Source organism: Myotis brandtii, unplaced genomic scaffold (assembly GCF_000412655.1).
Source record: "Myotis brandtii unplaced genomic scaffold, ASM41265v1 scaffold191, whole genome shotgun sequence".
NCBI lineage: Eukaryota > Metazoa > Chordata > Mammalia > Chiroptera > Vespertilionidae > Myotis > Myotis brandtii.
The window spans coordinates 7,233,681-7,254,532 of NW_005357115.1; the positions used below are offsets into that span (position 1 = coordinate 7,233,681).

The window sequence follows — 20,852 nt, forward strand, 5'->3', positions numbered from 1 at the left end:
TCATACTTGCCCATTTAATGACCTTGCTGTTTTTCTCATATATGCAAATAAGTGCTGTTATAAAAGAAAATATTAATCTTTATACTTTTATATTTTGCAAAGCTTTTATTTTAACAAATGTTTTGTCTTTTTAAAAGTTAGCTTTAAAAACACTTAAATTTTAATACTATATAATTAAATATATTTTTCATTTTGTTGGTTTAAATTGAGAAAGTTATTTAATAAATGTTTTTATTTTTAATTGATTTTCTTTTCAAGAGAGATAGGAGAGGGGAGAGAGAGAGAGAAACATCGATTGCCTGCCTCCTGCGCATCCCCTACTGGGGGTCAAGCTGGCAACCCCGGGTATGTGCCCTGACCAGCAATTGAACCAGCAACCTCTTGGTGCATCGGACAGTGCTCAACCAACTGAACCACACTGGCCAGGCCTAACTCTTATATTATGCTTTTATATATAATTCTTTTTCATAGTTATTAATACCTATCAGAATAGGTTTTATTTTTTAAAAATATTTTTTCATAATTTTGTCTTTAAATTTTAGTCATTTTGTTTTCTTTCAAAAAGATTCATATTGGGCAGTTATATAGGAATGAGTAGATCTTAACATTTGATTTAGTTTTCTTTTCAGAGTCTGCCTTGTCATTTATCAGTTCTTAAATCTTCTAATAGGCAGGTATCTTTATAAAAATCTTATTAAGACTTTGTTCCTAAATATTTTGTGTGTTTATTGTGAGATCTACTTTTCATCATGATTTCTTGCTGGTTATTATTGGTAAGAAATTAGGGAAACAAAGTACTTAAGAGTATGTTTTTAAATTATGAGATTTTGATGAACTTTCAGTTTGAAGAAATAAAATTCTATAGTTTTTTTTGTTTTGATTTTTTTTAGAGCTAACTTTTTGAGATTCCTAAGGTGGATCCTTGGTTTGGGCAAAAACTAAATGTTCTGTTATAAGCTTAGAACATTGAGCATTCTTTAGTAATATTTAGGAAAAATGTTTTGAACGTTGTTTAAGGGAAATGTAAATAAAAATAATACTATTGGTGACATATGCATCAATAGTACTATGTCTGTTTCACAAGGATAATTTTGTACATCTAGAACTCTAAGCTGCTAATAAACAGAACTTTATATCTCTTGATAAATAGAAGCTTCTTATAGTTGTGACTGAGTCACTTATGGGTAGTGAATTATTTAACTCAAAACATGAAATCTAATAAATAAGCAAAAGAACATACTTCCTTCATGACTTCCATCTTTAAAATGTAACCACTCTTTGTTCTCCCTATAGGTGGAAAACCACGAATTCCTTGTAAAGCCTTCATTTGATCCTAATCTGAGTGAATTAAGAGAAATAATGGATGGTTTAGAAAAGAAGATGCAATCAACATTAGTAAGTACAGCTAGAGATCTAGGTAAGAGTGGGCTGTTCGAGGTTTGAATAATTCTTTTGTCTACATAATATCCACTGGTGTCAGAATTACTTTCCTAGAAGACACACTTGATTGTGCCAATTTCTTGTTTAATGTGCCAGACCCTTTTTCTACAGAATAAAATTACAAACACTTATAGTTGGCACACAGGGTACTTTACATTCAAAGCCTTACCTGACTCATCTTCCAGACTCATTTCTTACTAACACCCTCAAATCCTAGCATGACTCCCCATTCCTGCCAAACAAATCACCCAACAGGTCCTTGCATCATGTCTTTTAAATAAGACCAGTTTTAAATGTCACCTCCTCTATAAGCCTAATTCTGCTAGAAATAGTTCATTGATTTGGCTATGGGGTTCTTAAGCACTTCATTAATATCAATTTTTAAAATGTCTGCCTGCAAACTAGATTAATTCCCTAATTAGTCTCACACTATTCACACTGTTTTTGTTCTAAATTTGTAAACCTCTTTGTTCTGAGCATCACTCACATGTGTGCTGAATGAATAAATGAATCTTAGCATTCAAACTGTAAGACCCCTCAGGGCAGTAGTACTTAAAATACTTAAACTTTTGGAGAATCTAAAAGGTATGGAACATCTTTCCAGAAATATGCCATCTATCTATATATATAAAAGCCTAAGCAACCGGCTGACTGAACTGCTGATTGACCAGTCACTATGACTCGCACTGACCACCAGGGGGCAGATGCTCAACGCAGGTGGTCATTGTGCTCCCACAGCTAACTTCCTGTGGCCGGCCAACCTCTCTTGGTCCCTCCCCCGGCCCCGATCGCTGGCCAGGCCAAGGGACCCCACCCGTGCATGAATTCGTGCATGAATTCGTGTACGAATTCGTGTACCGGGCCTCTAGTATCTTCATATTGAAAAGATAAGGACTGGATCCTAGAGTCAAGAATCTTTTCCTTTGAAGAATATTAAAATTTACCCCCTCATGTCATAGTTATCTACAGTCCCTTTGCTCCCCAGTCAAGTGAGATCTGTCTGTAGTTGTTGGCTGCTAACAATATTTGATAGCCATGCTTCAGCAAATAAATTGGTAGTTACTATCTCTGTCTTCTAGTTTGTGGTCTAAAGATCACATTGATAAGTGAGATTATGAGAGGACAGACTTAAACTCAAAAATCTTTGTTGCATGAAGTCTAGCTAATCTATCATTGCTTGTTTTGTAAAGTTTCCTACACTTAACAAAAAACATTTGTCCTAATTTTTCTAGAATTTCATTGTCAGAGTCACCAGTTTTTGTTTGGAAAGTGTATTTGTTCAGTTTAATGTGCTCTATCTCCTCACGAAATGCTTTGGTTAATAACTAAAGAACCCTCATACAGAACTCCTCAAGGGCAGGGTTTATTGTACTCACCTTCATGCCCCCAGCGTCTAGAGCAGTGTGTGCTGCCCACTGCTGGTGCTCTGCTTCCTAGGTTGGGTTTACCCAGAAAGTGCTTCCACTTCGGAAGCAACATTTATAAGGGACTTTAAGGGTTTATTTATATCCTTAATTTGTGTAGATTTTTGTGTAAAGTGAAGTAGGACTTGTATCGTTCCTAACTAGATAACATTAATAATTTTCAGTACCTATCATGTAATAAAAGTATGCTTTTTACTCTTTAGATTTAATTATTTTAAACATCTACATGGAAAATGGCTGTTGACAAACTTTTTTTTTTTCTTAACATAAAGGTTTGGAATCTGGCAAACAGATTAAACTGGATTCAAATTCACAGTTTGGATATTATTTTCGCGTTACGTGTAAAGAAGAAAAAGTCCTTCGTAACAACAAAAACTTCAGTACCGTAGATATCCAGAAAAATGGTGTTAAATTTACCAATAGGTTTGTAAGCCTGTATCATATTGTTAAGCCTTCAGTAGTACCATAGAACTAAATTATTCTCTGATGAAATGTAGTGCCCATTACTTTCAGTAGATGTTTTCATTTTTTAAAATAATACCATTACCTTGATTTGCAGTGTATTGACTTCTCTTAATGAAGATTATACCAAAAACAAAAATGAGTACCAAGAAGCCCAGGATGCCATTGTTAAAGAAATTGTCAATATTTCTTCAGGTAATAATAGAACCAAAAGATTCTGAATATGACCTGTTTTTTTGATCATAGGAAAACATCAGGATGTTTCAAGAGTGGTCTTTTAAAAAGTTATTAGACTGTTAATTATGTTAGGCTACCTACCAAATAATGTATGCTGTATTGTGGTAGGAAAAGTAACTGGAAATTACTCTGGTACATGGGAAGATAAGCTAGTGCAGGCTGAGGAATGGGAATACCCTGAAAAACAAAGATGTGCAAAAAAGCACAAAACTTAGCTGTAGTAATAAGGGGAAGAAACACCAAGGACTATTAATAATCTATGGGCTCATGCTCTAGGTTATGGAAATAAATATCACTGAAAATAAAAGTTATACATGAGGCAAGCAAGCCCTTTTAAGTTCTGTGTGCCATTTATAGATTTTCAGAGTTCATTCTAGAGGCATCGTTTGAGGTGAATGTTTTATAATTGAAGGGACAGAATGCCTTAACATCATGGTATTGCCCTTAGCATGAAATGAATGTATGTTTAACACAGTAGGTGGGGATATGTTAATTAAGCTGGAAGGCTTTGCCTATCATCATGTGGATATTGCTTATAACCTTAATTGTGCCTTGCAAAAATATACCAAAGAAATGCTTAAGCTAAGTGATCAAAGTTGGCATCACTAGTAATGGGACAAGTGACATATATTTCCTGATGGGATGCAGAGGGAAGGACACAATATAATCTATGTAATCTTGACAAAACATTTAACTTGATTATAAGTAAGAAGAAAAAAAGGTAAATTTAGATTGTGGCACACTTCTTTTTAGGGCCTGACCTATTTAAAAATGTCAGCATCATGGAAACAAAAAAGAAGAATGGACAGGATCTGTTTTAGATTAAAGGAGACTTAAAGAGACAGGATAGTCAAATGCAGTGGATGAAACTTGATTGGATCAAGGATTAGTGGTTGTTGGAGAATAGTGATAAAGTACACTATTGGAACAAATTGGCTAAGTTTAATATCTATATATATTTAAGGCTAATATGCAAAGTGTCCCCTCGGGAGTTCGACCGGGAGTTCTATTGCTTGCTATTATGTGCGCTGACCACCAGTGGGCGGTGCGGAACATGGCAGGCGACCAGCAGCGGCAGCGGGGCGCTGAGGGAGTGAGAGAACGTGGGAGGCAGGGAGGCGGGGAAACTGGCTCTGATCGCCGGCCAGGCCTAGAGACCCTACCTGTTCATGAATTTCGTGCACTGGGCCTCTAGTCAGATTATAATGGTATTGGTGTTGCAGTTTGTGGATGTGTATTATGATTAGGTAGAAGAATGTCCTTGTTCTCAGGATATGTATGCTGAATTATTTAGGGGTAAAAGTAATTTTAAAATGATGAGCATGTATAATTCTGCAAATTGTTTTACTATTGTGAATTTTCATAGTAAATCAGAAACAAAATTTAAAGGTTTTAATACACTTGATTGGTTTTGAGATGAAGGAAATTTAGAAAGATTATTTTTGCTTGGTGGTATCAGATAACTGTACCATGATAATCTTGTTGGATTATGTTTCTTAGCTTAGATTGCATTTTTAAGAACCCTCTAAATACTATATACAAACAGTCTTCCTCATAAACCAATATTAACTAATATTCATTAAGCACCTAGTAGGTTAAAATGGCTAGATTTTAGTATTTTTAAATTGAAAGTGTTTTATTTGGAGTTACCTTGAATTTAAGTGAAACCTCTTTTTGGTCTACCATACATTTGAAATTTTTATTTTGAAAGGTAGTGGATCCTTTTTGTAGTTTTCTAACTTGCTATTAAACCAGAAAAGATGGTATGGTTAAGAGCCAGATGAAGTGAGATACTGAGTATGGACTGTTAATTAAGAGGCCTTTGGTTTTCTTTTTTATTATAAACCTATTCTTACTGATCTATTAGAAGTTTTATGACTTTTAAAGTAATTGTAGTAAGTACTCAACTAATGTTTAAGTAATTCTCAGAGGTTCCTATTTGCTACTTGATAGGGTAATGTGAACTCTTCAGGGCCCGTTTGTGTTAATTGTATCACTTTTATGGGGAACAAAGGTATCAAAGATGAGTCAAATTTCCTGCCATTTGAATACTCGTAATTTTGTGTTCTTATAAAAAAAATTGAACATTATTCTCTTGAATGTTCCTTAAAGCTTTTGACACATTGATGTCTGTATGGCAGGTCTATGTGACATGTGGATCTGTTAAACAACCCCTCCAACCTATTAAAATTTTAGAATCTATTCTGAAATCTTAACCATTATTATTGGCTAAACATGCTTTACCTAGCATGTATTAGGGACTTTTTAATGTACATAATAGCTTTTAAGTTTGTCTTTTTTTTTCATATATTAAGATTTTATTCTCTATGGAATAAAAATAATTCTAAGGAAATACTGAGAGTTTCAACCCAGACATCACTACCATAAAAAACTTAGGTCTTATCTATTTAGTGGATCTCAATTCTCTTCACCCATAAGCATAAAACAGGTCTCTGATCTGCTTTTGTTTATAATGTGAGGTTCCTTAAGCCCATCAGGTCAGATTGGTGTTCAGCATCAAACAAGAACTGTTAAATAGAGGCAGAGTTTTATTTACAAGTTTTCAAGAGGCAAAATCATATTTTATGAAATGAATATTTGAGTGAAGCCAAGAAACATATCTACTGTTACTAAAGGGCAATGATATCCTTCTATTTATCAGCTTTTAGTTTTAATGCTCTAGCAGACTAGCATCTTGTTGAAAGTATTTTAAGTGACAATTATGGATCTACATTTATACTAAAATTTAATTGTATGTGATGCTGATGGGGGGACAATCTGAAATAAAAGCCTGACAGACAGGTCTTACATGCACAGACCTTGATGGTCACATTATATCTTATTACCTGTTGATTGCATGTTTCTTATAATTATGAAATGCCATTCTGGTTTCAGACTCTTAATTTTACAAGAAAAGTGTGTCTTAAAAGTGCAGCTATGACTCAAATATTACTGTACCCTGCTTTTCTTTCTTACCAGTAAATTATGATAGTTTTTTCTTAATCTACCTCATTTCTAAACAGCTGTGTGCTTTTATATTTTAATGGATTTTGGCAAGGGGGCATCATACTCTTTGTATTTTTGAAATCTGTTCATAGTGGGGGAAGATATAGTAACACATTTTACCATGTTGAGTTTTAGGTGTTACTTTCAAGTTTAGTTGTGGCAAACTTCTATTAATTTTTAAAAAGTGTATAAATTAGGAAATTAGAGTTTGAATTCCCAAATGGGGAAGTTAAATTTATTCTTATAGCTGCTTATTATGTATTTTTTTATTATTCAATGTTCCTGTGCACATTTTCTGTTTTTATATAGGCTATGTAGAACCAATGCAGACATTCAATGATGTGTTAGCTCAGCTAGATGCTGTTGTCAGCTTTGCTCATGTATCAAATGGAGCGCCAGTTCCATATGTACGACCGGTCATTTTGGAGAAAGGACAAGGAAGAATTATTTTGAAAGCATCCAGACATGCTTGTGTTGAAGTTCAAGATGAAGTTGCATTTATTCCCAATGATGTTCACTTTGAAAAAGATAAACAGATGTTTCATATCATTACTGGTAAAAAAAAAACAACCAACACCTTGTTTATGGGTTATTTGGGGTAATGTTTCTTTTTTTAATGTTGGGGTGAAAAATATGCTTAAAATTGATGAAGAAAATCCAAATTTTTGAAATTTTAAGAACATGTTATTCATATTAATGAGTAATATATTTGTATTTGAATTAGTGGGAAGATTTGGGAGAGGGCGTAAAGGCTTTTGAGAAAATACTGTATTTATAAGAAACTTCTGTTTTAGGAGTTCAGGGCATTTAAAAATGAACACCCCTTCTTCCTCAATGCTTACTTCTGTGCCAGACCTTTCAGTAGTGAGGTCATTGAAAATCAAGCAGAACTGGCTGCTGGAATGACCTCAGTTAAGGGTAGCAGTACTTTTATTTTTAATTTCTTAAAAAATATTTATTGTTGAAAGTATTACAGATGTCCCTCTTTTTTTTCTCCCATTGTCCCCTTCTAGCCCACACCAGGATAGCAGTTCTTTTAAAGCCATGGCACTAAGGAAAATAATGTAGCATGTCTCAAACTAAAATGTTTTGAGAGATCTTATCCAGATTCCAAAAAAACAAAAGTGAGGGAGTAAGGAGTCTTTGGGCAAATGTGTTCTATTTCCCCAAATGGATTTTCAAGTTGTTTATATAATCTAACCCAGATATGTAAATTGTGCATTTTCCAAAATTGCAGGGTCATGTCTTAGGGCTTTAGTGTGGTTTTTAAGTGGTTGAAGGATTTGACCATACTGATCCATTCACTAAAGGCCCATTTATTAATGAGTTACAGTGTTAAGTCAGTTGGGCCTGTACTACTTTTCTGGATGTCATAAAATTATTCTGCAGGCAGCTCTATGAGCTGTGGGAAAATGTCTGTGTGATCTTTCTAGGCCATAATCAAATTATAGGTATTATAGGTAAGGTATATTTTTTATGGGTCCTCTCTATGAAAGGAGCAATATAGGTTTGTCTGAAGGGAAAATAGCATTACCGACTACGTCAGTTTATTAGAAATAAATTAATTTTGCTTTTCAATATAATGTGTTTTATAGGCCCCAATATGGGAGGTAAATCAACATATATTCGCCAAACCGGGGTAATAGTTCTCATGGCCCAAATTGGGTGTTTTGTGCCATGTGAGTCGGCAGAAGTGTCCATTGTGGACTGTATCTTGGCTCGGGTAGGGGCTGGTGACAGTCAATTGAAAGGAGTCTCCACCTTCATGGCTGAAATGTTAGAAACTGCTTCTATTCTCAGGTGAGTGCATTTCCCAGTCCCCTAAAAATGGAAATGAATGTCTCTGTCCTATGAGAAGTACATTTGCAGATTCACCTGTAAAACATCTGAGGACTTTTATCTAGTGTAACTGTTTGTTGTGAGCTTTTTGTACTTTATATTATCTTAAAACAGTGATTGGTGATAGTTGTGGAAAGCTTTGATTTTTAAAGGTGTCTTCTTAAGGTTTCTGGTAGTTGTTCACCTTATATTTCCCCACTACCATGCTTTCCTGCACTGTTCACACTGCCTGGAATGTTCCTCCTTGCCCTTTGCCCAAGTCCTTTCCAAGCTTTACAGGCCCTAATGATAGAAATTCTACTTCTTCAGTGATTCTCCCCCCCCCCCCCCCCCCCCCAACATGAACCTAAGGTCTTGGCTATTTCCTCACTGAACTCTGTCATGTCTGAAATTTATTAAGTTTTTATTTTAGAGGTTACTGAAATCTCTTGTTTTTATTTCACTTTTCAGGAGCTTCTTTAAAGACAGGAGGGCATTAGGCCCTTTGAGTTTTGGTGTCCTTAGTAAATTGTGTTGATTATAATTTTTAAAAAATTCCCCTCCTTACATTTGGTAGTATTGTGGCAGGCACACAAATTTTCTTGACCATCAGCCGTGTGACCCACTCACTGTTCATATTATTATACCCTTGTTCCATCGTCATGTAGTGTTATTATTTTTTTAAATTTTTACTTACTGATTAGCGCGAGAGAGAAACATGAATTTGTTGTTCTACTTATGCATTCCTTGGTTGAATCTTGTATGTGTTCTGATCGGAGATCATACCCACAACCTTGGTGTATCAGGATGACGTTCTAACCAACTGAACTACCCAGCCAGGGCTGGAATTATTACTAATTTTAAATCTTGGTTGATTTGATTTATTCACCTTGTTTCTTCTTCTACCCATTGTTCATATCCATGCCCATTTTTTCTCCTAAAGTTTAGTGCTTTTTATTGACTTCGTTGAAAATTTTAACATTAAAATAATGAATCTGTTGTTTGTGGCATATCTTTTGTTTTCTTGCATTATTATTTTTGGGAAATTTTCCCATAATTTTGTGTTTCAGGTCTGCAACCAAAGATTCTTTAATAATTATAGATGAATTGGGAAGAGGAACCTCTACCTATGATGGATTTGGGTTAGCATGGGCTATATCAGAGTACATTGCAACAAAAATCGGTGCTTTTTGCATGTTTGCAACCCATTTTCATGAACTTACTGCCTTGGCCAACCAGATACCAACTGTTAATAATCTACATGTCACAGCACTAACTACTGAAGAAACCTTAACTATGCTTTATCAGGTGAAGAAAGGTGAGTAGACCACTGGTATACTGAGAATTCAGAGTGTGACAGTGGGAAACTTGCTTGAAATTGTCAGTAATTGTCTTGTTCTAAGTTAGTATGAATTATTGACATTTTTACAGAACACATTTATCTCTTAATTCACACTCTGGGAGCTGAGACATGGTACATCATCTCTGTTTCTGTGTCTTATAGTAGGATCACTCATTCTAAAACAATCACATAAAGAATAATTTATACTCTTTAACATCATCACAGAGGAATTTTATACTGCCTCCCATGCAGTCACATTAGTAACAATAAGCTCTGAAGTTCCAAGGCTCTAGCTTTTACTGTTTAATAAACTATTTATTATGATTATCTCATTAGGTTATGTAATGGTATATTACATAAACAGGTTCATTTAAAGCTGGGGGTTCCAGAATTCCTGAAATTGTTTGTAGTTGTCACATAAGGAATGAGTTATTTGTTGGCATTTCATCCTTTCAGGAAAGCTTGTCATTCATGGGTCTCTAGCAGCTAATCAGATTACTGAGTTCATGCGGTTGATGTGCTGTATAGCTTTTATTACTTAAACATTTCACCACTCATCAGAATAACTTGTTCAGATGGCTTTCTGATTTTCCATGAACATGTTTTTCTGCATCAGTAGGTTGCACATAAGTGAGATAATTAGTTTTGGTTATTTTATCCTTTGTTATTTATGCTTCAGTAGGAATTCTTTTGAGTTCTGTGTTTGCATTATTATTATCAACATAAAATATAGATACTTTTAGTTGGTCCTGGCATTTCACATAAAGTTGAGGTTTTGCTTTTAAATTATTATGTTTTGGGTGAAATAGAAATGGGTTCAGAACATTTTTTAAAAACACAGATAAAGTACAGAGAAGATAGGAGTAAGTTTTTCCTTCACTGTGGATGCTTATGAACATATGCTCCTATTTTGTTTTTACTTGTTTTTCTTAGTCCCAGCTCAGGAATGCATGGGATATATATGTAGGCCCCCCAGTAATTTACAATTGGTATATAATTGAGGCAAAAATGAAAGCCTCTTAATAACTGCGAGCATCATGTGTATTAAACATTTGGAAGGAATACCTTGAGTCAGTTTATTTTCTGCAAATAGAAATGAAGATCATCTACCTAGTCTGTAAATTTACTAATGATTTGGGTCCAAGAATTCCATTGTCATTTGTTTGTAGTAGTTTAGAATCAGAATGAGATTATATAAAATGGTAAGTAACTTTTCTAAGAAAAGTATTGTAAATATTTAAATTTACTTTTACTGTTCTTTTTAAATTTATTTATCCAGCCAGTTTTCTGGAGTCACCATTTCTAGAAATTGATGTAGGCAGATTCAGAGGCTAGACCATTCACTAATAGTCAGTATATTTTGAATTAAATGCTCCTCTTAATTAGTGACACTTTTACATTTATTTATTTTTCTTAGTACTTTAATTTCTCCCTTATGAAATGAGAAAACCTCAGAGAGATAGACTTGATTAATTTTCTTCAGAATTCAGATATTTGTCTAGGCCTTTGAGGATTATCTGTCAAGCCTTTTCTCTGCTATTTTTATTTTTCTGCTACATTTGTCAAGGATAAAATATAGTACTGTGCCAAGTCATAATCACTTTTCACTGGAGGCTTAATTAAAATGCCTTTATCTCCATTACTATGAAACATTTGGCTAATGTGTTTGAAATAATACAAAATTGACTTTTCTAATGATAAGGTAAGAAGGATAAGTTCCATTTACATAAATTGCTGTCTCTTCCTACTCTGTCCCTCTCTCCACACTCCCCTTCCCACTTTCTTGTAGGTGTCTGTGATCAAAGTTTTGGGATTCACGTTGCAGAGCTTGCTAATTTTCCTAGGCATGTAATAGAGTGTGCTAAACAGAAGGCCCTTGAACTAGAGGAGTTTCAGAATATCGGAGCATCACAAGAAAGTGATGAAATGGAACCAGCAGCAAAGAGGTGCCATCTGGAAAGAGAGGTTTGTGAGATTGATTCTGTAGTTATTTAACCTCTGTATTGTTACATAGATCAGGTCACCAAGATGAGTTACTTTTTCCCTATATGATTGTAATGTGTATTTACTGATCATTCATTATTGACGTTCACTTACATTTCTTTGCATCGCAAAGAATTCTCTGTATCATTTTGATTTCTGCACTATATAAACATCTGCATGCTCAAAAGATAACATTTAGGTACCAGATTTAAAAAGTAGGAGAATAGGACTATTAGTCTAGGTTTAAAATAAGTAATTCAGAGGAGTTAATAGATGTCCAAGCAGATCTTTGAATACTTCATAAATGAATATCAAGTCCAGATAAGTTGTATATTTACTCAGTGCTTAGTTAAGATGATACCAACGAAGTAAAAATAGTTCTTGTCCTCCAGTTGTTTACAATATAGTTGGAGAGATAAGAACAATGAATATGTCATAGTCATAGAGAATAAAGTGGCATATGAAAAATGTTTACTCGTGGAAGTTCTTTGTGGGCAGTCTGTTCGTTCTCATGGGAGAAATGGGCCTTCTCTGAGTGATGGGTGAAATTGAGAGGCTCACACAGAAAGGTACACGCCTAGCCCTGGCCTGTGTGGTTCAATGGTTAGAGTGTCAGCCCGTGCACTGAAGGGTCTTAGGTTTGATGCACAGTAAAGGGCACGTACCTGGGTTGCAGGTTCAATCCCTGGTCCTGGATGGGGGAATGTGCAAGAGGCAACCAATCAATGTTTCTCTCTCACATCTCCCTGCTCCCTCCCTCTCTCTTTCCCCTCCTCTCTTCCTACCACTCTTTAAAAAAAAAAAAATCAATGGAAAAAAATATCCTCTGCTGAGGAAGGATTTATATATATATATGAAAGGAACAAGCCTGTGCCCAATGTAGTTTTTAAAAATTAAAGGAATAGTAGTTCTCTATAACAATGGAAACAAAATAATCTTAATTCACTACTGCTGGGTTCTGGCAACATGTACTGTGGTATACGTTGTGACAACTTGTCACATTTTAAGCTTTTATCCAGTGCATTTTTTGTTGTTCTTGAAGGATAGCTGATTGGTACCATAATTGCTGATGTATATGGTTTTTGAGCTTAAAAGGTATGATTTCATGTGTTATACCTGTAATCAGGAGAAATGTGTTATAGCTTGTTAACTCTGGTAGCTTTAAGTATGGAAAATGCCATCCTGAATATGAAATGGTATTGGTAGCACCACAGCTCTGAGTGATCTGGGATTAGGTAGGCTCCTTATGTAATCCCGGCTTCCAATTGGAACAGAAGTCATGTTCTTTGATAATAATCATTACAATGTATTGTGAACAATGTTTAAGCTAAAGGGAGACAAAAGTGCACTTGTTCATTAATAGAGAAGTATTTTTTCCCCTTATCATTTCAATATCTACCTTTCTTTCACCTTTAAGGTACTTATTACCAACTGGCTTCCTATGTGAAAAGCAGAGCTGCTTTGTATATCATAATAAACATTTACGTAGGGCTTACCCTTTGCCAGGCTCTGCACCTTAACATATTAATACTTTAACTCTCACAACAGCCCTGTGAGGTTGGTAGTATTATCTTCATTTTATGGATGAGGGATGTTGGTAAAGAATTTGCCCACAGGTCATATGGCAAGTAATAAGCATTCTTTAGAATGTTAATAACTGAGAAGTAAAATAAGTTTAAAAAGAAATATCCTTTGTAATGTCTTGCTATAAAGAAATATGGTCAACTAAGGATTTTGCTATATAATTCACCATTGAACAACAGGGTTTGAATTTGCACAGGGTGCACTTTTACGTGGACTTTTTCAATAAATACTTCAAATATATTTTTCATGACTTTCTTAACATTTTCTTTAGCTAACTTATTTTAGGAATATAGTATATAATACACATAACATACAAAATACCAGTATGTGTTCATTGACTGTCTTTGTTATCAGTAAGGATTCCAGTCAACTAGCAGGCTATCTGTAGTTAAGTGTGTGTGTGTTTTTTTAAAATATATTTTATTGATTTTACAGAGAGGAAGGGAGATGGATAGAGAGTTAGAAACATTGATGAGAAACATCGATCAGCTGCCTCTTGCACGCCCCCTACTGGGACCAAGGCTGCAATCAAGGTATATGCCCTTGACCAGAATTGAACCCAGGACCCTTCAGTCTGCGGGCTAATGCTCTATCCACTGAGTCAAACCAGCTAGGGCTGTAGTTAAGTTTTTGGAGAGTCAAAAATTATATACAGATTTGCAACTGCCCAGCATTCCTAACTTTCATTTTATTCAAGTATGTTCTAGACCAGGGGTGGGCAAACTTTTTGACTCGAGGGCCACATTGGGTTCTTAAACTGGACCGGAGGGCCGGAACAAAAGCATGGATGGAGTGTTTGTGTGAACTAATATAAATTCAAAGTAAACATCATTACATAAAAGGGTACGGTCTTTTTTTTTTTTAGTTTTATTCATTTCAAACGGGCCGGATCCGGCCCGCGGGCCGTAGTTTGCCCACGGCTGTTCTAGACAGTGCGCACTTAAAATGTAAAGAATGTTTTTTAAATACTGAGTGTCATGTTTATATAGAAGTCTAATGAAGCAATTTATTATTATTGAATGTGACTTTTAGAAAAGACACTTTGAAGACTAATGGAACGTTCCCATGTTTTTCAGCAAGGTGAAAAAATTATTCAAGAGTTTTTATCCAAGGTGAAGCAAATGCCTTTTATTGAAATGTCAGAAGAAAACATCACAATGAAATTAAAACAGCTGAAAGCTGAGGTGATAGCAAAGAATAATGGGTTTGTAAATGAAATCATTTCACGAATAAAGGTTACTACGTGAGAAAATCCCACTAATGGAATGAAGATAATATCGATAAGCTGTTGTCTGTAATACTTTTATATTGTTTTATATTAATCCTTTTTCCATAGTGATGGCAATTGATGCCCATGGCATACCAACTTAATAAAATATTTAGTAATACTTTGCTCTACCTGAGTACATTTTCAGAGATCTTTATTTTGAAAAGTAACTGAGGAATACTTAAAGGGACATGGGTAATAGTATACAATATGTTGAATTTATAAATAAAATTATGTAGTTTGTGAAATTTGATGTGTACTGTATTTCTTTATAATAGGACTTCTATGCATATTTTATTCCCAAATGATATGGAAGAAATAAATAGCCCAGAGACTTTGTAAAAGTAAAGGATCTTAAAGCAGAAGAAACCAAGGAAATCCTTTCCAGTGATTTCCCCGGAGTGTCCGTCTGTTGGCAGGAGCCAGGTTGGATGCATACACATTAGCTAGGGAACTTACTGTAAATCCAGAGTCCTGATGTGATCCTCTGCCTTGTCTGCCATTCCTCCACCCCCAGTCTGTGGAGAGACTTAAAAATCTGGATTTTAACAAAATCTTTCGTATTGGGAACCCTGATTTAGTCCATCTATTTCTCTTGTTCTACAGGTTAGTGACTGGCCTTGCTGAATATGGTGGAAAGGGCAGTCTTATAATAAATGGTGAAGGGATGATAGCTTATCCATGTAGGAATAAAATGAAATTGGATCATATCTAAAAATCAACTCCAGTGAATTTTTGATCCAAATGTACAAGGCAAAACTACCAAGCTTATAATGTTTAGTTTTATAAATTCTATAGAAAGTAATACAGGAAAATATTTTTATGACCTCGACTTTGTGAAAGATTTAAGTCACAAATACCATAAAATTTGATACACTTAGCTATATTGAAATTAAGAACTTCTTTTCATTAAAAGGCATCACAAAGTGAAAAAAGACTAGATCCATAATGGGAGAACATATCATATTACATAAAATATCAGGATTTATATCCAAATTATATAAAGAATTCCTATAAAATCACTAAGAAAATGGGCACTTAAGAGTCTTGACAAAATTTTAGAGAGTCTTAATACAACTCAATAACAAAAAGACCAGTTAAAAAGCAAAGGATCTGAATAGGTCCTTTTCCAAAACATATACAAATGGCTAATAAGCACATGAAAATATGCAAATTGTCATCAGGGAAATGCAAGTCAAAACTGCAGTGCGCTCTCACTTTGTACCCATTAGCATATCTAAAGTCAGAGAACAGGTATTGAGGAGGATGTGAAGAAGGAGCTCACACACTGCTTGTGGAAATGTAAAATATTGCGGTTGCTTTGGAAAACAGTTTGGCATTTCCTCAAACGTTATCATGATCCAGCACTTCGATTCCTAGGTGTATATCAAGAAAAACATGTCCACACAAAAACTTGTACACAAATGTTTATAGCAGTATTATAATAGCAAAAAAATTGAATATAACCCAAATGTCTACCGACAGGAATAGATATGCAAAATGTGGGATATCAATACAATGGAATGTTCTCTGTTAAAATAGGCATGAAGTACTGATACATGCTACAACTTAGATGAACCTTGGAAACATTAGTGAAGAAGCCAGTCACAAGAGTTTGTTTATGATTCCATCCATGTGAGAGTCCAAATAGGGAAAGTGCAGAAACAAAGTAGATGAACAGGTGCAGAGGGCTGTTGGGCAGGTGATGGCTGGCTAGGGAGGTGATAGCTAAAGGGTATGGGGTTTCTTTTTGAGATAAAAATGTTCTAAAATTGACTGCTGATGTTTGCACATATCTGTACATATACTAACTAAAAGTCATTGAACCTTACACTTCAAATGTGTACAGTGTATATTATGTGAATTATATCTCAAAGCTTGTTTTTCAAAAAGTTCAGGCACTTTACCCAAGAGGAAATCTAAATGATTCATACATTTAGATTTAATCACCAGTCAGAAAAATGAAAACCATGCTTGGCTCCCCCTCAGGACTCTGCCCAGATTTGCAATCATTTTAAGTGTGTCCACGAACTGTTGGTGAGGATGTGGGACATCTCTGCTGGTGGGAATAATCCTATATAATAAAAGCATAATATGCAAATTGACCAAATGGAGGAACAACCAGTCAGTGGGGGGCAGGGCTGGTGAGCAGGCAGTGCCAGGCCAGCCAAGGTGGGGCCCCTGGATCGCTCCGCCTATCACCCCAGTCGTCCCACAGATTGGCCCTGATCGCTGGCCAGGGACCCTACCTGTGCACGAATGGGGGGGCAGCACCGCCCCCTGATCCCCTCCTCGCCTTCTGCAGAGGGAGGCCAGACTGCGGTCTAGGCCCACTCCCCACAGGGCTAAGCCGTCAGTAGGACATCCCCTGAGGACTCCTGGACTGTGAGGGCACAGGCCTGGCTGAGAGACCACCCACCCAGTGCACCAATTTTTGTGCACCGGGCCTCTAGTCTAATAAAATTGAGAATATGCATATGACCCAGCAATTCTGCTCCTAGGTGCATACTCTATAGAGGTGCTTGTACACATTGTGCTATGATGTATATATAAGAATGGGAACAGCCTAGCTATGAAAAATGAATGATAGCTGCATAAAACAACATGGATGGTATCTTAAAAACTAAGCAAATGACAGATAAGGAATGATACAGTTTGTCCCATTCATATGAGTGGGTTGTCTAAGGGATGGGGAGGGAGATTCTAGAGCAGCGGTTCTCAACCTGTGGGTCGCGAACCCTTTGGGGGTCGAACGACCCTTTCACAGGGGTCGCCTAAGACCATCGGAAAACACATATAATTACATATTGTTTTGTGATTAATCACTATGCTTTAATTATGTTCAATTTGTAACAATGAAATTGGGGGTCACCACAACATGAGGAACTGTATTAAAGGGTAGCGGCGTTAGGAAGGTTGAGAACTACTGTTCTAGAGCATTAGAGCATTCTGTTTTGACCTGAGGGGTGGTTTTACAGGTGCTTGTTTTATAATTGTTGTAAAACTATATAATTATGTTTTAAGAACTTAAAATTAGGTATGACAACATGAAAATTTAAGACCAATGAGCCCTTTAAAATGCTCATCTTAATTTACCATGCCCCCCTTAAAAAAAATTTTTTTTTATTGCTTTCAGAGAGAGAGAGAGAGATAGAAACATCAATGATGAGAGAGAATCATTGATCGGCTACCTCCTGCACACTCCACACTGGGGATTGAGCCCACATCCCTGGCATGTGCCCTGACTGGGAATCGAACCATGACTTTCTGGTTCATAGGTCGATGCTCAACCTCTGAGCCACACTGTATCATACCCTTTTTTAAAACATCATTAGAATGAGTTACAGTAGTTTTTCTTTTATGAATACCAAAAGCTTGGGGAGAAGATAAACTTACAGAAAAAGAATTTAAATGTGGACATTTTTATTGGTTTACAGTCATTTAGTCGCTTGCGTGAAAGACTTACATAACTAAAAAAAGCAGTTTCAACACTCGTCATCTGGTTAGCTGTGAGGGAGTGTTTTTTGACTGCTGCACAAAAGTACGTATAAAATGGTGGTCAGTCAGTCCATGGATTTAGTTGTGAGGGCTACAGAATTGGAGGGAGGAAGAGGGTGTTGATTCTGAGAAATCATGTCTATCGGGTTCTGATAAATCAGGTGACATTCATTTCTCCCAAGGAGACTTTGTGTTTAATTCTAAGATCTTTTTGAGAATGAAAAGCACATAATAGACCTGTTTACGATGTTTCAGATGTAAGCTGTGCTTATTACATGGATATGCTAATGAATCAACTGGACCGTCAATTAAAGTCTCCTTCCTTTTGGAGCGTTGGATGTAAGTAAAGCAAAAGATAAACTAATTGCTGATCTGTCAAAAGACGTTTGGATTTTAAAATTTTAATTATAATGTTTCTTTTTCTTCACTCAAACATGAACTTGGAAAATACCAGAATAAAACCAAATATATTAATATCCAAAAGTTTCTAACTCAACCATACTTTATTATGAAATCTGTTGGCCAAACAACCACATTTCTGAGAAAATACTTTTTTAAAAAGTATATATTTGTTATTGATTTCAGAAAGGAAGGGAGAGGGAGAGAGAGAAACTTCAATGATGAGAGAGGATCATTGATCAGTTGCCTCCTGCACGCCCCCTACTGGGGATCAAGCCCACAACCCGGGCATGTGCCCTTGACAGGAATTGAACCCAGGACCCTTCAGTTCACAGGCCAACGCTCTAGCCACTGAGCCAAATCAGCTACGGCTTTTTTTTGGTATTTTTAAAAGCACCAAGAATCCATCCAAGATGCAATTATTTTGGTAATTTAATTTTTTTTCCTTAAAATATTCTGTAATAGAACAGAAGAAAGATGTTTTAGGTTATATTAAAAAAATAACATTTTCTCCTTCAACTCTCAATGTTCCACACACTAAGCACATCCTGTTAGACTTCTTGAGTATTAAATGCATCTTCTATCCTTGGTCTTTCTGCATTTAGCTTTTTTGGGAAGTATGTTTTTACCCACAGCATATGGTATGAGCTGCTGATTCAGTACTGAGTGGCTCTTTAAGCTTGTTAGTTTTTCTGTTGATTAAAATGGATACACAGAAGAAAACGGTGTGCAGATCAGTCAGAAGAAAAACCAGTCCCTGGTCTGAAATAAACTAAACAATGTTAATCAGCTTATGGGGAAAACAAATAAGTAAAGGGAATTTTCATATACAAAGAAGACCTTGTACTGCCTTCCTAGTGTGCTTGGGTTAAGGAGATAGAGTGGCCAGGGAAGGTGATGAAAATGCCCAGAATGATACACACATTTTTAGACTAAAACTGGAAGTGGAGCCCAACTTAATAGTTTTCTGCCTGTTCTCCATATTCTCCTTGATATATAGAGCTGCTGCTTTCTCTGGTTGTGCTGCTTTAGAACTTGCCTGTTTTGCCAGTTTTCCGATGTCTGAGCATTCTGGTGCAGTGCTGAGCTAGAAAATGTCTCACTGCCATAGCAGTGTCTCTGGTTCTCTGACCGGGGACGGGAAGCCCTTGTCTGGCCTTTGCACAGCAGCTTCCCTACCTCCCTGGAAGCAGAGCGTCCATGGTGTCAGACAACATTCAGAACATGGTCCAAATTCAATGTAAGTTGGCATATTTTTGCTTTGGCATGTGGTTTGTCCAAACAGAAGTGCCCACACACATCTTTCACCCAGTGATCTGGGAAATTCGGCAGTGGCATAACAGTCTGGGATGTTGGCGGCCTTCACTGGACCATCCTGCTCTTATTTTTAGCCTTGGTGAATAGAAGACTACATTGTCACTGTCTTTGGTTCACTTCCAAGAGGTAAAAAGAAATTACAAGCCCCCTGAAATGGTTAAATTTAGAAGGAGGGAAAATTCTGTCTGGCCAATTTCTTATTCTAACAAAAGAACAATGACAATGAATTCTCGGTGTTCAGAATCAACCAGTAATTACAACCATAGCAATTAACCTGTATTATCACACTACTAGAGGCCTGGTGCATGAATTAGTGTACCGGTGGGGTCCCTCAGCCTGGCCTGTGGGATTGGGCCAAAACTGGCTCTCCGACATCCTCCGAGGGGTCCTGAATTGCAAGAGGGCACACGCCAGGCCGAGGGACCCCCCTGGTGCACAATCAGGGAGGGACGTGGGAGGTTGGCCAGCTGGGGAGGGACCGCAGGAGCACTCCAGGGTATGTCCGGCCCGTCTTGCACAGTCCCAATCAGCTGGACCCCAGCAGCAAGCTAACCTACTGGTTGGAGCATCTGTCCCCTGGTGGTCAGTGTGCATCATAGCAACTGGTTGAACAGTCGAATGGTCAGACACTTAGCATATTAGGCTTTTATATATACAGATTATGCTTTGATTGGTTGAATGGATGACCAGACACTTAGCATATTGGGCTTTTATTACATAGCATTACTATTGTGTTTATATCCTGGAATTTTGTTAACACCAGTTATAATTATCAGTTTAATATTATGAATAATTTTGAATGGAGATAGCTTAAAACCAAATTAAGTATAGTTAAGTCTAACTAATACAACTATTTTTAGTTCAGCAACTGATCTGAAATTTTAATATACATCATCCATCCAGCAAGATGTCTTTTATCCATTTTTCTTCACCTAATGAGGTTTTATTGCTAAACATTTTTCTTCACATAATGAGGCTTTATTGCTAAACATTACCTGGCTCAGCCAAATCAATCATGAAAATGACTTTCCACATTGAACCCTTAATATTACAATGTGCATGAACAATCTGGCAA

The 20,852-nt window shown here is 36.3% G+C and overlaps 1 protein-coding gene across 1 annotated transcript in view; it reads left to right on the top strand.

Moving 5' to 3' along the window:
* Window positions 1-14,811, top strand: part of MSH2 (mutS homolog 2) — a 56,998-nt gene extending 42,187 nt beyond the window's left edge. The window contains exons 9-16 of the mRNA XM_005864805.2: window positions 1,294-1,417; window positions 3,137-3,287; window positions 3,424-3,521; window positions 6,879-7,124; window positions 8,165-8,369; window positions 9,458-9,705; window positions 11,519-11,694; window positions 14,373-14,811. Coding sequence (XP_005864867.1) covers window positions 1,294-1,417; window positions 3,137-3,287; window positions 3,424-3,521; window positions 6,879-7,124; window positions 8,165-8,369; window positions 9,458-9,705; window positions 11,519-11,694; window positions 14,373-14,543 — 1,419 coding nt within the window. The 3' untranslated portion in view covers window positions 14,544-14,811. The remainder of the gene's footprint in view (window positions 1-1,293; window positions 1,418-3,136; window positions 3,288-3,423; window positions 3,522-6,878; window positions 7,125-8,164; window positions 8,370-9,457; window positions 9,706-11,518; window positions 11,695-14,372) is intronic.
* Window positions 14,812-20,852: the final 6,041 nt, after the last annotated feature.